The sequence below is a fragment of the Mesoplodon densirostris genome, chromosome 14 (genome assembly GCF_025265405.1).
Source record: "Mesoplodon densirostris isolate mMesDen1 chromosome 14, mMesDen1 primary haplotype, whole genome shotgun sequence".
Classification (NCBI taxonomy): Eukaryota; Metazoa; Chordata; class Mammalia; order Artiodactyla; family Ziphiidae; genus Mesoplodon; species Mesoplodon densirostris.
Genome location: NC_082674.1, coordinates 808,111 through 826,002, shown reverse-complemented (window position 1 = coordinate 826,002; position 17,892 = coordinate 808,111). Strand labels below are relative to the sequence as shown.

The 17,892-nt window shown below is 48.0% G+C and overlaps 1 protein-coding gene across 1 annotated transcript; it reads left to right on the top strand.

Annotated features, from left to right (window-relative positions):
• The first annotated feature begins 12,730 nt into the window (after nucleotides 1–12,730).
• ALKAL2 (ALK and LTK ligand 2) lies at nucleotides 12,731–17,600 on the top strand. Its single transcript, XM_060117970.1, has 4 exons — nucleotides 12,731–12,989; nucleotides 14,592–14,645; nucleotides 14,731–14,811; nucleotides 17,536–17,600. The coding sequence occupies exons 1-4, from the start codon at nucleotides 12,731–12,733 to the stop codon at nucleotides 17,598–17,600; spliced, it is 459 nt and encodes a 152-aa protein (XP_059973953.1).
• Nucleotides 17,601–17,892: the final 292 nt, after the last annotated feature.

Below are 17,892 nucleotides of genomic sequence, written 5' to 3'. Positions count from 1 at the left end.
TGGACACCAGGGAGAGAGCTGGGGGGAAGCAGACCACCCCCAGACGTCAAAGGACATAATTTTAAATCTAACATGTTTAAAATAATGTAAATTAATGCTTCTAACTTTTAAGGTGTGTGGAATCCCCTGGGGTCTTACTGAAATGCAGACTCAGATTCTCAGGTGGTGGGGGGAGGGGTCTGCATTGAGAGGATGCTGGGCTGGCCGGCGACTTGCACCACCTGCACCTGGGGGCCAACACCAGCTGCAGCAACGGCTTCAGGAACTGAACATCTCCTGGGGAGTGGAAAGGACTCAGGGCCTCAAGGCACGGGTTGTTTTATTCTGTTTGAGGTTGTTTACTTGATCTGACCATTATAAGTCAACGATTTTTGGAAAGGACAGTGTATATGTACAGAATGTGGCATAATGTGCAAGTGGTCTCTCCTTGACCTTTGAAGAAGATTTTCTAGGACGTGATGATGAATGATGATGATGATGAATATAACGAGAAGGACAATAATAAAGAGGAATCTTTCTTGAGTAACAAAAAGGAGCTGCACTGTACTGCTACGTATTCTTCCAAAGCCCCTCACCCTCACTCCCCAAACTCAAGTCTAGCCAGAGTCCGCTTGGAGGTAATGAGACTTGGAAATGCAGAATTCCACAGCAGTAAACACGACGTCTTTGTATATCTGCAAATATCACAATGTTCTTCCATAGCTTATCATTATTTAAATATTAGGATTAAAATAACTATTGTAAAAATATGAAGAAATAATCAAAATAATCCTAAAGCATCCAAGATTGTTTTAAAAATCTATTTCTATGTAGTGACATAAATTTAAATTTCCAAAAAATAATAATGAATAGCAATTTTCCTTATGAAGTACATATTTCTTTAAAAATAAATTAACCAGATTCTTTAAATAACAAACACCCTTAGCACGTTTAGGATTCAATTCAACTTAAATTTCACCCATGTTCTCAAGGATACACGTAAACTATTACAAGCATATTCTCAGGGTCAGCTCTGCAAAAATACTTTCTAAAAAAATTAGCTAGTTACTCAGATGGAATTTCTACAGATGCCAAACATTTGAAAGCATCTGAATGATTGATTCCATTTTTCATTTTTTATCTGAATGTTCTTGCTTTTTGTAGAGTGGATATTGCCATACTATATATCAGTTTCTCAAAACTGAGTGCATTTTAAAAGATGGAGGAAGTTATAATTACCAAACCCCTGCATATGGGACTATTCTTTCACAAACCTGCTAATCATAAGGGTTCAAATAAAAGTCAAAAATGTAAAGAGCTCTTTTACTTCTTGTACATACAAATTATATCAGAAACGAAGCTGGACCCAATGAAAGCTACAAATTTGGAATTGATATAAATTTGTTTCTACTATTTTCTATCACTCTAATTTCAACATGCTGACAACAAAAATGGAATTTCTTCATACTGTGGTATGTACATGAACTTCATCATTAGAAATTTCATCAAGATTTGAGTAAGAGCACAGTCAGGAAGTAAGGAGCACTGTCAACCACTTTAAATAGGACCTCAATTAATTTTAGCAAAAAAGTCCCTTGAAAACTGTTTATTGCTATCAACTCAACTAGGAATGCTTTTAAAATTACACCGATCAATTCCAGGTTGTTCCAACACAGATCTCCACGAGACTGGTTACATTCTCATTAATGCCGTGGTTATTGATGACATTTAGTCAGAGCCTGCCTGAAGAAAGTCTGGTAACCAAGATTCTGAATAATGTAAACTGTATTTACTTTCTGCTATTTATGTCCAGCTACTACTTCATAAAATAAATGCAATACGATATTAAAACCAAGTGCCACGTTTAAAGGTGCTGTCTTCTCTCAGACTCAAATGCTCCCACTGTGTGGGGAGAAAATAATCCCCCATTGCCATTGACTTAAACCCCGTTGTACAAGATATTGTTCACATTTCTGCCGCAACACTGTTAGAATATGCTCATTGGTCCTACTTGGATTTTTTTTTTTTTTTTTTTTTTTTTTTTTTGCGTTACACGGGCCTCTCACTGTTGTGGACTCCCCCGTTGCGGACCACAGGCTCCGGACACGCAGGCTCAGCGGCCATGGCTCATGGGCCTAGCTGCTCTGCGGCATGTGGGATCTTCCCGGACCGGGACACGAACCCATGTCCCCTGCATCGGCAGGTGGACTCTCAACCACTGCGCCACCAGGGAAGCCCTTGGATCATTTTTAATGTGTGTTTTTGTAAATATGCAGAATGGTTACCTATGAAATAAAACCATATGATACATTAGCAGGACTCATACCTGCAACATGCAGCTTTTCAGTAATGCCCAGGAGTAAAGAAGAAGCAGGACAACGGGGAAGGGGTATCATGCCAGGTAAGGACACGGCGTCGAGGAGGCGAGAATGAAACCAGGAGACCTCAGCCTCTTCAGGTCTTTAAAGCCTCTGAAAAGGATCCATAATAGGGCATAATAATTATATGACTGTGGCCATTCGTTTATAGATAGAGGAAAAAAAGATAGGAATAAAATGAATGGATCTTTTCTGGATATGGGAAAGTGGGACCAGCACATGGGTTACAAAAATTCTGAATCCACGTGCTGCCAGCAATGGAAGAGTAAACATGAAGTCTGCCAGAGACACGAGTACGTCAGATTGGAAAATGCTAAGCCGTTCAAGAAATATCCACCAATACCGCTCAAAACTGTGAAGAAAAAATAGTGAATTTCAATTTGAACATATACAGAGGGAAAATAAGCCGAAGTGTGCCTGAGGCACGTCATCAATTTTTAGCCACTCAGCAGCAGAGCCTGGGTCCTGAGAGAGGGGTACCCACGCACTTAAGGGGCAGAGGTGACAGCTAAACTCGGTCCAACACCATAGTCAGCAGGAGGGTGGCAGGTGCAGTGATGATGCTTTGACAAACTTTTCGTGGCAACTCCACTATGACAGGTTCTAAGACAGACAACAAAAAACGTTGCCATATAAGGACAAAAGCAGGATGCAGAAAGGACAGAGGCCAGGTGAGTATTTGGTCAAAGGCAACGGACACGAATTGTGTGAAAACCCAACACTGCCTGTTGCTTAGTTACAGAGACTTCCGCATCCTTTGTCTAAAAAGACTTGCAGATGAAGGAGTAAGAGGCAAGAATTTAAGGGACTAGTCTTGGCCTCAGCGACTGTGCCAAAGTGAGAGCAGATCCGCTGCCTGCCTGGTTTCCTGTGACTCCAAAGCCAACCCAGGGTGTCTCGTGCTAGATTCCAGCAGAAGAAGACAAAGACAGGCACGTTTGGGCGTCTCTGAATCATGCTTATGTCGAACTAAAGAAAGTATTTTAATGAAAAGCAAACTTATGGAACTCACTGCCACGACATGAGGCATAAACTACAGACATAAACCTGTCCAAAGGCATCTGTGAGGAATCACTCCAACATTTATAAACAACCTCAGGGATGACGCAGCAAAATCAGGAAGTCAGAGGACAACCTGAATTTGGCATCACCGAGCCTTCCTAACTGTTCCCCAGAACGCAGAGCTGGAGGGATCTGGAGTCCTTCTCGGGGGTTCTAGTTTTGTGCTCTCCTTGCAGAGCTCTGAACCTGGCACACAGGTGGACCGGGCCACACCCAGTGCTGTCCACCTGCGCACAGGTCCTCAGCCACAGGCTTGCCTCGGAGAAGAGCTGCATCCACAGGCCCAGCAGCAAAAAGCGGTCAGGTGTGCGACTGCCCTCTGTCCCACACAGAGTAGGATAAAGGTAGGATAAGGCTTTTATTTAAACTTTTGTTTTGTATTTGTTTTATTTTGCCTATTTTTTCTAAGTAATCTAATATTACCTCTTAAGCCAAGTATTGAGAACATACTTTGCACACTGCGGTCAGTATTCCTAAATCTGCCGAGAACTATGTCAGCACGTGGTGGGCACAAGACCAGTATTTGCTGAATGGATGGATGAATTACCTTATGGAAGCTAAAGTTTACGTTTCTTCTTTTCACTGTTTGTTTTTTTGTTTGTTTTTTGGTTTTTGGGTTTTTTTGGCGGTACGCGGGCCTCTCACTGTTGTGGCCTCTCCCATTGCGGAGCACAGGCTCTGGACATGCAGGCTTAGCGGCCATAGCTCATGGGCCCAGCCGCTCCGCCACATGTGGGATCTTCCCGGACCGGGGCACGAACCTGTGTCCCCTGCATCAGCAGGCGGACTCTCAACCACTGCGCCACCAGGGAAGCCCCATTCACTGTATTTTTAAATGCACACATGGAACCTTGCCTCACTGGGAATGCTGATCTCAGGGTGAAACATTCAAGAAAAAGAGCCAGTTCTCTCAGGCAGCGGCAACTTTCTCTCCTCTCCAACCTCATCTCCATGTCCTCTCTCTGGGCTTCTTCCTTTTTTCACTATTACTGCAAAATGGCTACTTCCATTCTTTAGATTTGAGTTCAAATGACACCTCTTCAGAGGAGACTTCTCCAGCCACCTAGTGAAATGTAAGTTCCCCTCTACCCCTTGTCATCCCATCTCTCTCTCAGCATTTCTTTCTTCCCTTCTTCTGCACTCTTTGTAACTTGCTAGTTTTTATTCAGTCTTCTATTAGCTGGCATAAGAATGGCACTGGGCAGGGACCTGGTGCAGCGCTTGACGTGCACAGAAGGTCCACGGCTCTGTGGAAGGACGGCAGCTGCCTGGAGGGAGGGGGGAGTGAGGGAGTGAATGTTAGGCCCCCTCACTGGTCCATCTGCTGCTGGCAAACCCTCTGGGCCCATCCTCCACATCCACCTCCAGAGCTATCTACGTAAAATACAAATCTGAGCACCCATGGTCACTTATTACAGATCACAGGAGAGAGTCCACAGAGCTCAGAATGGCCTCTTCTCTTTTCATTTCTCCCTTACACTCTGCTCCAGAGAGGAACTCCTCAGATGTTCCCAATACGCGATGATCTTTTACACTGAGATACCGTCTCCCTCCTCATCCCCCTCCCTCCATAAACCACCTGGCTCCAGCCCGACACGTGCACTCCAGCCGCCCTGGTCTCACTAACTGGCACGCTCGTCACCCCAACAAACACCAAGTCTTAGAGGCAGAAATCCTCACCTGTGCATCCTGTGCATCTACCGGCTCACAGCAGCCACAGCTGAATGTGTGAGTTCAAGTTTCTCTGCATGAATTCACCCTTCCTTGGTAGAAGTGTAGAACTGTTTCTGTTTGATGTCACTGAAACTGAGTTCTATCAGGACCAGGAATCAGCCTGTATGTGACGGGTACTGAGTATACCAGATCCTCTTTGTCTAATGGATTGCATTATAAAAGTGGCAAAAATATTAGAGAAAGCAGTACTGCCATGTTCAAATGTCCCCATGATTATAAGCAAGGGTTAGGTGAGCAAAAAATAGATCATTCTTAACAATTCATATCTCTAGCCAACTGTACATATCTATCACCTTCACTTAGGAGCAGACTGTGTGCTGCCTCGGATTCAGCAGTAGCCCTCACCCAGTGGTCTGAGTGCTGGCTGGTCACATGGACAGTTAATACTTCAGGATATTTCAGTCCACTTTCTAACTATAGATTTTCCATGCAGCTGTGAACAAGTCACAAAATGCTGCTGCCCCAGACACTCTGTAGGATTTCGATGATGCTCTCTTTTACGGCATATTGTAAGAGATGATGAAATATCGAAAAACAGACTTTTAGGACAGTACACACTAAGAAAGACTTAGACATTTTTTATCATTTAAAAAAAATTTAGACACTGTACTAAAAGGTTAACATACATTATCTTGTTTTAATACTCACAAAACTCCTGCAGTAACAGATTCTTGTCATGTCCGTTTTAGACATGAAGAAACGGGGTTCAAAGGGGAATCTCACCCAGGTTCACACACTGGGGAGTGGAAATCAGACCTGAGCCCGTGTTCTCCTCCACCCTCCTTGGCTTTTTAGTCAGCAGAGCTGTTCCCACCTACTTTCTTACGGTCCAGACTCCCATGGCTCTGTGCTCCCACCTTGGACTTGTATATGCACATCGCTCATCCCAACAAGACAACACCCCATCATTCAAGTGCATTTCAAATATCACTTTGCCTACAAAGTCTTATGAGATAGCTTCAAATGGCTATCATCTTTTCTTATTAACAGTATATTGGTCATGACTTTAATGTATGATCAGATACTTTCTAAAGAGATGGTCTATGTTCAAGTCGTCTTTGTAATTCTACAACACTGGTTTTCATAGAACAGATGCCTGATAAGTATTTAAGTGATGTTTTATGAGCATCTGTCAGAAAAAAATACATAAGGTAATATCTTTGTCTTTTCGAAAATTTTACTTTGCGTGCACAATGTTCCCTGTGTGATACTAAGCACTGGCGATATAAAATAGCTCCTGGCTGCCAAAATATGATCGTCTAATGGAAGATACAGAAAAGTAATGCAGGATATCTCGGAAACTAAGTGGAGTGAGTGAGGTTGGTGCCGTGATAGGAAGAAGCAAGGATGCAAGCCTCAGGGAGGTGGGGGCAGGGTGTTCCCAGAGGATCTGGTGTCTGAGTTGGGAGTAAGGATGAGTTATTCAGTGAAAGCCAGGAGCAGAAGGATGTGGTTCTAGACAAAAAGAGCTGTTTGGGTGAAGGTCCAGGGGGCAAGAATTTACGAACAGTTCCGCATGGCCGAAGCACAGATCTTGAGACTGGGGTTCCCCTTCAGGGAGGCCAGCGAGCCTTGCAGTCCTGCCTGTCTGCCCCGAGCCTGGCACTTGGCTGCACAGGGCTGGCTGCTGGCACACACTCCGCCCTGTCCCGCTGTCCACAAGAGGGGCTAGGGCCCCAGACCCTTGACTAGGGGTTAAGAGTTGTTTCTTCCTGAATTGCTTAAGGGAAAGAAAACATAACATGTATTAGTTTTCTGAAGAGAGCCTGACCCTCCTACTCACATTGATCTGAACCCACCCCTTGCGAGAGGACAAGCTGAGTGTTTGGCGGGGTCCTGACCACGGGAACTGGGCAGGAGTGCCATGTTCCAGCTCCTGGCCTGCTCCACCACTTCTCCCAGGCCAGATGCAGAGAACCGAGTGGTGACTTCAGATCCCAAGAAAGACAGAGCCTGAGTGACAGCAGGAAGAGACCACTCCCCTCCACATATTAGACCAGGACTTGAGAGAAATAAAGTTTTATTGCATTAAGCCACTAAAATGTATGGACTGTTTGTTACAGGGGTTATCTTACCCTAAAAAGCACTACTTGGTTTGGGAATATCTTTGGAATATGGCACCTTTTTGGCACATTGGAAGTGCCTACATGACCCCAATCAGTACATGTGTCTCCTTTGATCAGGATATTTGATCTCCTGCAGAAAAAAAAAATCCAGAAAATATATTGATGTGGGTATGTCGTATTGTTCCTCAGCATGGCTATACTTTGTATGATATTCCCATGGGCAAATCTGACTGTTTGTAAATTTGAGATGGGCTTTTTACCAAACAAATAGGAGGGTCTTTTTTTTAATGTGTTGATGCAGGGTGTGTACATTTCAATTTACTCTCATTGTTGCCATCAAAGAGTGCCAGACTGGAGCCTCAAAGGACAGATAAGTGTCACTAAGCCTCAAGACATCTTCCCCAGTTGGATTTTGTAACTGAACCAGTTCCAAGAAACAAGGTAAAGTCCACGCTCCCTTTAAGCCTTTTGCCTCTGAGGAGAACTCTTCAGCTTGGCCCTGGGACAAAAATCCAAGCAAGAGTCAGTCAGTCATGCTCAGCGTGTCCCTAGCCTGTACACAGCCTTCGGCCTCTATCGTTTCTGGACCAGCATGCAATGTGGTTCTGCAAATTCAGAAGCATGTATCGAGGAGTGAAAAGGGGGTGGGTGAGCTACATATCCTTAGAGTAGTGTGCTCCCTCTCATATCTGAGGGAAAGAACTAGGTGAAAGCTGTATTTCGTTAATCCAGATACACTACGAGGTAGTGTTGTTACTTATAAAGGGTTACATGTATTATTGATACATTTATACTGAGAAGGTCAGTCCTGTTAGAAAGCTTGTCTTCCTAAATGTTTTATACAGTTTCTAGGACATTCCTAGCATACTAACATCATATTAATAGTGAAAATAACAGAGCTGATAAAAGTTAAACATTAAGCAATATTTCTTCTTTTTTAAAATTAATTAATTTATTTATTTATGGCTGTATTAGGTCTTCGTTTCTGTGCGAGGGCTTTCTCTAGTTGTGGCAAGCGGGGGCCACTCTTCATCGCGGTGCAAGGGCCTCTCACTATCGCAGCCTCTCCTGTTGCAGAGCACAGGCTCCAGACGCGCAGGCTCAGTAATTGTGGCTCACGGGCCCAGCCACTCCGCGGCATGTGGGATTTTCCCAGACCAGGGCGCGAACCCGTATTCCCTGCATTGGCAGGCAGACTCCCAACCACTGCGCCACCAGGGAAGCCCAAGCAATATTTCTTTATAGCACATGTTATCCTTTATGAAAGGTAATTGTTTTCTCTCTAATAAGAGTTTAGTTAGATTATTAAATGATCAACATAATGGTTGAACAAATGTAACAACTCATTTTATTTAAAAAAAATTTTTAAACATCTTTATTGGAGTATAATTGTTTTACCATCTTAAAACTTATAGTTCATTAATATATATCTACTTTAGAAGTCTTTGAAGTCAGTTAATTGTCATCTCAAATAAAATATATTCCTTTTGGGAGGGAAAGAGTAAATTGATTGTAGTTGAAACACTGGAGTTTTACAGTGTTTATAAATTTAAAAAAAAAAAACTTTTTCATCTGACAACATAGATCTACAGTAAAAGTAAGTTAAACACAGCTCTTCCCTCTTTGGTTAGTTTTCTTTCTATGATCCAATATAGTTTTCTCAAAATACTAAATCAAATCTAGAAAAATACACCATTAGTTATTTTTTTACCAATAATGTTAGAATATAGTTTGTTGTGTAATTTTCTCATTTATCTTTTTTGGGCACTTCATAGTAGAAAGTTATTCGCTTTCTAAAGGAGGGAATTAAATTACTTAATATGAATATGTCACCTCTTCTTGCCTGAAAACAGATGTGAAACTCATAATGATTATTTCAGTGAATTACCTTCAGCTTTTTGTAGGAAACTTGCATTATGCTGTTTTTAAACCTTGTTGGTAACAATCATAGAATTATATAGCTTTAGACTTCAGAAACCATCCAGTCCAACCACCATTTTGCACAAAAGATAGTGGAGAGTCTAAGCGATTTGCAGCTACAACTTGAAAGTCGTGCACTTGAAAAGTTGAAAAAGTTGAAAAAGTCTGTAAAAAAGTCTCAAACTGAAGGCACTTACAGTCATTTCAGCACAGAGCTTTGCAAAAACGGATGAACTAACACATGAACTGTCTGATCCTCAAATGCCAGATCTCATGAATCTAAAGACTGACCAAGTACCAGTTTTTGTTTGTTTGTTTGTTTGTTTGCGGTACGCAGGCCTCTCACTGTTGTGGCCTCTCCCGTTGCGGAGCACAGGCTCCAGACGTGCAGGCTCAGCGGCCATGGCTCATGGGCCCAGCCGCTCCGCGGCATGTGGGATCTTCCCAGACCGGGGCATGAACCCGTGTCCCCTGCATTGGCAGGCTGACTCTCAACCACTGCGCCACCAGGGAAGCCCCAAGTACCAGTTTTGTCGCTGTTGTTTATACATCTAAAGATCTAATAAGCTGGGCTGAAGTGTTGGCATATATATAATTGGGTGGTAGAAGGAGTCATTCAAAGAATCCATGTGTCTGTCCCGTTAAAAACTGCAAAATATAAAAAGGATAATAGTGATTACTAACAAGACTTCTTTGCTTGGTGGGGCAGTGGAAGATAGTTCTTACTGGTATTTTTTAGAAAAAAATATCTAGCTTTTGATATGGTAAGATAGTATTTAGAAAGAAAGATTATTTGTAAATTTGAAATAATATGTGATTGGGCTAATTTCTTTTCTTTTTTCACTGCAGCAAGATGTTTTTCCAAAAACAGATTCACACCAAAATATTTGACAATAGCAGCGTCACATGCTTCCATTATGCCGGAAAGGTTCCGGCGCAGACAGTACCCGGGCTGCCTGAGGGACGCTGGTGAGTGCTGGCGGAGAAAGACTTGTCACTAGGCGGTGCTCTCCCAAGAGGAGCTTAAACTTCCATTTACACACAGAAAGGGGAAAGGGAAAAGGAAAAATATCTCATTTTATCTGCTTAAGAGCAGCTTGATATGAATGTTTACTGTTTCTAGAGTCTATCTTGACAGAAACATTCACATTTTAGTCATATTGCTTGTGGGGGGCGGGGAACCTCCCTGAGAAATCAAACCATCTCCTTTAAACACATACCCTTAAAAGGTGCGTGTGTGGAAGGGGCTGGACTTGGATGCTCACAGTTTTGTATCTTTCGTCTCTGTTCTATTTACCCCACCTGACTCTGCCAAACACTCCTGTCTTCCTGAGGAAACAGACCGAGGGAAGGGTGGGAGAGGGAGAGACGGAGAGACAGAGGCTCGGCGCGGGCCCTGCCTGGGGCGTCGAGGCCGCCAGCGCCGCGCCCGCATCATCCTCGGCATCCGTGCCATCCACCCACTGTGCGCTGCCCGGCTAATGGCTGAGGCTTTTAATTCTGGTCCCCACGCTCCCTTTCGGGTATTGAACTGAGAACACCTTTCTCAGTCAGATCGCCGACTTGGAGGATGTCCAGCGCCTGCCCAGAAAGCGCCAATAAAATGGGAAAGTGCGCAATTGATTGATAATACATTTTACAAGAAAAAAAAAATTAAAGGAGATAAATTGTTGAACTCTCACAAATGTGCCTGCCTACATCCAAAGAACCAAAACTTTCTGAAAGAGTCGGGCCTGGAGGGAGGTGACCCGGGAGCGCTCCCGCGGGCGTTTCCGGGGAAAGGGAGCGAGAGAACCCGGGGAGCGGGTGGGCGCTGACGGTCCAGAGCGCTGTCCTCGTGCGTGGGTCCGCGGGCTGGGGGGGGGGTGGCGGGGGAGGGGTGCTGCCGGTGTCCTGCCTGGCAGCTCTGCCCCGAGGTGCCCAGCCCTAACCCAGCCCCTGCCCTCCGGGCTGCCCGCCCAGGACCAGCCTCGGGCAAAGCGGACCTCGGCCCCAGAGTGGTCCCCAGCCTCGCCGGCAGGTCCCCCCAAAACGCACAGACTCCAGTTGACTTATTAAATGCCGAGGCAATCAGGCAGCTCCTTTTTTAATAGCCCAAGATCTACATTTAGACAAAAACAGATCCGAGTTCCTGGTAAAGGCGTTTCTTCTCATCCTGTCACAAGTGACAGGAACGGAGGGAAATAGACTGAAGGAGAGAAGGGGGGGTTAATGGGAGGGACAAAGGGGAGGAGGAGGGAGATGGGATGAAGGGGGAAGAGGCAGGAGAGGGGAAATGGGGGAGGTGGGAGGGGAGGGGACAGGGGAGGGAGACCGACAGGGCGGGTAGAGATGGAGCAGAGAGGAAATGGGGGAGGTGGGGGGGATGCGGGAGGGGGGCTGGAGGGGGGAAGTGGGGGAGGAGACGGGGGAGACTCGGAGGGGGAGCTGGAGGGGGTGGGGAGAGGGGAGACAGACGGGATACGGAGACATGGGAGGAGTTGTTGGCGGGGGGCGGGGGGGTGTCTGACGAAGATCCGCGCGGGGATACGAACACTTCAGCGGCTTCTAATTAAAGCCCCGCGCCGGGCCCTCGGGGACCCGCCTGACGTCGGCGGCTGCGGGGATAAGAGGCGCCCCGAGGTCCGAGGCCGGACTCTGCCGGTGCGCACCCCAGGCAAGCGCGGGTTCCCAGCTCGGAGCTGCCGAGGCACCGCGTCCCCTTCCCCGCGCGTCCAGTGCGCTCCGCCGGCCCGGGCGCCGCCGGGCATGGAGTAGCGAGCGGGGCGCGCGGCTCTGGGGCGCGCGGACAGACGCCGGGACAGACGCCAGAGGACGCCCGCGGCTCCGGGGCGCGGGGACAGGTAACCCGGCCAGGCTCCTGCGCGCAGGTGGCCCCGCGGGCGGCGCCGGGCAGGTGTGGGCCGGGCCCCTTCCCCGGGAGCCAAGGGTTTTCCAGAACCTGGCCCAGCGGGCGGCCGGGGTGAGGGTCCCGGCGCGGGAGCTCCTCGGTGGGGATCGGGGACAGCGGGGGGAGGGGGCGACCGCCACACAAAGGCGCTGCTGGAAACTTGAGCGCGGCCGCTCCCCGAGGGAGATGGGTGTGGGCCCGACCCTCCGAGCGGCCGCCGCCGCCCCGCTCGGCGTGTAAAGGGGACGGAAAGTTGTGGCAACGCGTTGAGCCGCGGGGCGCCGGCGATGCGCCATTTCCAGGAAAGTTCGGAGGCCGGCGGCGGGGGCGGGACGCGGGCGCAAGGCGGCCAGGGCCCGTGCCGCCCGCGCGCGGAGGGCGGGCGCACCCAAGGCTTACTCTCAGCATCAGCGCGTGGAACCTCGGGGAGGGCGAGTCCTCGTGGAGACCGCGGCCCAGCCTGTCGCTGCCGGGCCCTCGCCCGCCCTCCAGGCCTGGGACGGCGCGGCGCGTCCCTCCACTGGGTTGGCGGGCATCCTCTGGGTCCGCAGGGCCGGGGCGCGCGGACCGAGGGGAGTGGCCTCTCCCGCCCTCCCCGCTCCCCACGCCGACTGGCTGTCCGGGTCTCCCCGCACCCCTGTCCCTGCAGTGAGCCGGGCTCCGGGAGAGCGTCGGATCCGCCCAGCCTGGCCGAGCGCAGGATGCGCGGACCAGGGCGCCCCCTCCTCCTGGGGCTGCTGCTCGTGCTGGGGGCGGCGGGGCCCGGCCGGGGGGTCGCGGAGACCCGGGAGGCCGCGGACAGGCAGACGCTGCTGCAGCTCATCGTGGAGATCGTCCAGGAGCTCAGGAAGTACCACTCGGGGGAGTCCAAGAGGCTGCAGCTCTCGGGCCGGCAGGACTACACCCCGGGCCGCAGGGAGGTCTCGGACTACGGGGCTTACCCGGAGGAGCAGAGAGTGGGTGAGTGTCCCCGCCGCGTGGCTGTGTAGGCGGAGTGGACCGCTCCCCAAGGCCTCCCGGGTGTGTGCGGTGTTGACGGCGGGTCCGCCTGTCCTGTCTCAGGAGACGCTAGAAGAACTAGTACTTGCTTGGAAATAGAACTGTTTTTGAGAACACATACGTGTTTTAAAAATACAAATACATTTTGACTGTTAAAAAAACTGGGAAATATAATTTTTAGAGAAGGAAATAGGAATTCCATGAATGATGCCTGGCAGATAACGTAACTATCCCTCATCCACTTCTAAGACGTGTGAGTTGTTACCTAGGTCAGTCATTTCAGCATAGAACTGTCATCTGTTATTTTGGAAATGGAAATATTTTCAGCAAAGCAGTTTCAACTGAGACAGAAATTCCCATTCCCCCCCACCCCATGGCAGAGCCTTCCCAGAGTGGCTGCCCCTTGGGAAATTACCAAGGAAAGCATGCAAGCTTTTAATGCTTTCATGACACAATTAGGTCAAATATGATAAGGTCAATTTTATATAGACTGACTAAAGTTAGTTGTAAATGAAGACTGACATTTAGGAGATGTCTAAGCCTTGCAAGTAAGATTCTTATGGAAATGCTCCCTCTTCAGATGAGAATTGGTGGTAGTGTGACCACGTGCCATCGCATTACTAGTGCAGAACAGGTGAGTGAAAATGAATCCAGATGACTGTAAAAAAAAAAAAAAAAAAGCAAAAACAAGGCTGAAGTCAGAAAGAATGTCAGTCAGGTTAGTTACCAACACTAACTAGGCGCTGTGCCGGTACAGTCTTTCCCTGGGAATTGTACCTTTATCTCATCCAACCAGGTTAATGTCTGTTTCCATGCATTCACACCAGCCTTCATAACAAGTGGTTTTGACAGCAACTACCCCTTTTTCTAAATATATACCTAGAAGAATATATACCTATAGCAAATTTTTTGTTTGAAGTATGAGATCAGGTTTTCTTCCTAGAACTCTGGGAGGTTGTTGAATTTTTTTTTTTTTTTTTTTTTTGGTACGCGGGCCTCTCACTGTTGTGGCCTCTCCCGTTGCGGAGCACAGGCTCCAGATGCGCAGGCTCAGCGGCCATGGCTCACGGGCCCAGCTGCTCCGTGGCATGTGGGATCTTCCCAGACCGGGGCACGAACCCGTGTCCCCTGCATCGGCAGGCGAACTCCCAACCACTGCGCCACCAGGGAAGCCCGAGGTTGTTGAATTTGATTCCCAAGCTCTTCAAGATGGAAGTGTCTACGAGTGATTTATTCACTGGAAGATAACTGTCACACACACACACACACACACACACACACACACACACACACACACACCTACCTTTCTTTTCCTATAACTTTACAGTCCCTGCCTCTATCCTAGTGGTGGAGACTGGACATTAATACCGGAGTTTGGAGGACAGTTAATATGATTTGAGGAAAATATGCCCTATCACCCGTCTTCACATTGTCACGTACTGCAATCATGGGGCTGCTGTGTTCAGGGCAGAATTTCCGGTAACTTTAAACATTCACTTCGGATCACATGAAAACATGCTTCTTTCATGCAATTTAATAATCAACTTACTTTCCCTCAAACAGAAATTGTTCCTCGAGATCTAAGGATGAAAGACAAGTTTCTGAAACATCTTACAGGTAAGCTTTCCACGCATTACTTCGCCACTCCCCAGCTCCTGGCATCCCACAGCCCTCACAATCTGTTTCTTCTTCCACGTTCCAGGTCCTCTTTATTTCAGCCCAAAGTGCAGCAAACACTTCCACAGACTTTACCACAACACCCGAGACTGCACCATCCCCACCTGTAAGTGACCGCATCCAACTCGCTTTAGAAATGCCAGTACAGTGTAGACGAGACTTCAGGCCCCTCCACCTAGGTGAACAGGCCCCTGCCTTCTGTAACCCAGGTTTGCTAATATTACTCCCTGCTGACTATGCAGTCAGGGGCTGGGGTGAGTAGACCGCTTAAGAAGATAACCGCAGGCAGCAGCTAGTGGAACATGGTTTACAGTCATTGGAATGAATCGGCTCTTGGAAGGGGCTGGCCTCTTCCACGCACGTTCCCGAATTCTGGTCTGATGCCAGTCCTTGTATCCACTCAACGTGTTCAAACGAGTTGCTAAAATGACCACTGCAGGGTGTACGGTAACTATGGTTGGCCCTGGGCCATCCCCACTGCCCTGGCCAGAGACTTTTTGTTTCCACCGGTAATTATAACCCCATCACCCAGGAATCTTACTGCTATTTCAAAATCCTGCTCTTCTGCTTGGCTTCATCACTAATTCAGACATGCAGGTGCCCTTTTCTGTCTGGCTCTCAGCTGTAACTTTCTGGTTTATACACAACAAAGTGCACTTCATTTTCCCTCAAAAGTGCTTCCTGTGCTCTTCACAAAACAGAGAGTGCTGACAAGTAACTTATTAGCTAGAGTGACATCTGCTAGAGCCCTACACCAATTTTTTGTGTGTGTAGGGATCACAAATTTCCTTCCATTTAAGGCTCACAGGAGGGCAGTTGTACAAATAAGCCAGGTCTCTTAGGAGCTGCTTTCAGGACTGTCCCAAGGGGCAGCAGACCAGACCTGCCTGTCCTGCTCAAAACAATAAGCCCCTTTCCATGAAGGGGAAGCTGCTCTGTGCAGGCAGCAGCATCCCTTTATGGAGCTCCTTGTCTCGCACATCCGCAAGCATGGCAGGCAGACAGGGAGCCCCTTCAGGAGGGAGCTGGGGTGGTCCCGGTCAAAGCTACCACGGGGACAGTGGCATGAGTCAACGGGTGGCACCGTGTCCCAGAAGCTCCATGCTCCAGTCTCACCCTCTCATCCAGGCCACGTGGACCTGGGACACCTCACCTCCCTCTTTCCTTCCTCTGAAATGGAATCACCTTCTGTTTGAGAATTACTAACCTGCTTCTAGGGGTCAGAGAACCTTCTCATTTTGTTTCAGTGTGTATATATTTTTAGGTTAAATCTTGTTTTACAATAATAGGATCATAGATTCTAAATTTGAAAGTGACCCTTAGGGTCAGTGCCTGACTCCTTCCATTCACGGGCAAGGAGACAGACAAGGCGTTGGGCTGCGTGTGCCCCATCGCGGACGCCGCAGGGGCCACCACACTGCTGCCTCCTTTGCTGAGTGGGCCGTCACCAAGCTCCTAGTCACCCGGAAGGTGAGGTGGTGGGCCCAGGACCGGTCAGAAATGCCCCTGGGCCTGGAAGCAGGTCTGTGCCCTGGACAAGTGGCTGCTGTGTGGGTCCCACCTCTCTCAGCCCATAAAGAGCTACAGAGCCAACCTGGCCACTTCTGTGCTGCTCAAGCCTGCATACGACAGTTCCCAGAATCCTGGCCGGTTAGACAGAAGGAACCACAGACCTTCTCACTCAAGGTGTCGTCCTGGGGTGAGCTCCTGGGAAGAGCAGGACTTTTGAGTCCACCACACCTGCTGAGCAAAGTCTGCACCTTAAGGGGACCCCAGGTGGACATCAGGGTGAACATGTGGCCCAGTGGGGTCATGGTCGCCCTCAGGATCTCAGGGTGTGTGGCAAATGCCAGTATCTCCTTTGAGCTCCTACAGTCCGCTGCTTCCACGTGTGGTCTCTTTAGGAAAACCACATCCTAAAACACATGGCGCATCTGAAGAAGAGCAGAAAAGCCAGGAATCCTGATGACCCTGCTTCCAGCTGTCAGATAATTTTTTCCTTTGAGCCCAAACTATTATGTCCTCCAGATATTTAGCGGGTGTGTTTTTAGAAGACTTAGGTGCTTGCCTGACAAACATGCTGGCCATATTTATTGCTGTCAATTTACTCATTCACTCAGAATTTCAGCTAAGAGTATGAATTCTTCCATCTTTAAGTAGGGTTTTGTGACTCTTGAGAAGTGAACTTCATATTGAGGAATCCCTTCATGGGCGTGACTGCTGTGTCCTCTGAGGCAGCACCTATGAGACTAATGAAATAGGAAACCACATGAGACACCTAGGAAAGCCAGTCTGCGCTCAGCAATCAGCTCTTGCTTCCCTCCATTGTCCAGCCAGGTTTTTTTGCTCTGGTACTTGGCTGTTGACCCACTGTCTTCAGAATTTCTGTGCGGAAGGCTTTGTGTTATGATTAACTCAAGAGGGGACTCGGCCTGCACGTGACCTAGAAGTTAAGTAACACGGGGCACGGGAAGACCGAACTCTAGGAAGCAAAACGAAAGCTGTTTTAATGAGCCCAGCAGCTACTGCGAGAAGAAAACAGGCAGAGAGCAGCCGCGTGGGAGACTCTGCATCCCCACTTCCCACAGCCTCCCAGTTTCATCATTTAACTTCTGTCACGTGATGCTAAAGGCCCCGAGGCACCATAAATTATTAAATCAACAACTTCGAGCCACGATTGCAGATGACAGTCTATGTATTGTTTCCAAGGAATTCAGAATATTTAAAGGAATGAATGGCTTTAGCAGTTGCTATGCTTGTTTAAAATGAATGCTATTCATTTAAGTCGTTGAGGTAGCTGACGAGGGTCTGTGATTTATTTCCCTTGTAGACTATAAGAGATGCGCCCGGCTTCTTACTCGGCTGGCTGTCAGTCCGATGTGCATGGAGGGATAAGGTAAGCTGACAGCCCAGTCGCTGTGGCCCACACACCAAAGACTGGATGCATTTGGGACATGAAAAATTCATGGGAGTTTAGAGACAGTCATTCTTCGGGTAAAGTAGACTTACTCTGAGCAAGGTTGACAGAACACTCAAAATAGCTCTAGATACTGTGGCCAGCGGTAAACACACAGCCCCCCAGGCAGCCCCTGAGACCTGGTCGCAGGAGGACACGCTGGCCGCGCGCACATTAACCTGCACACAGCCCACTGGCTACTGACTTTGGTGCGTGACATGGTGTGTATCT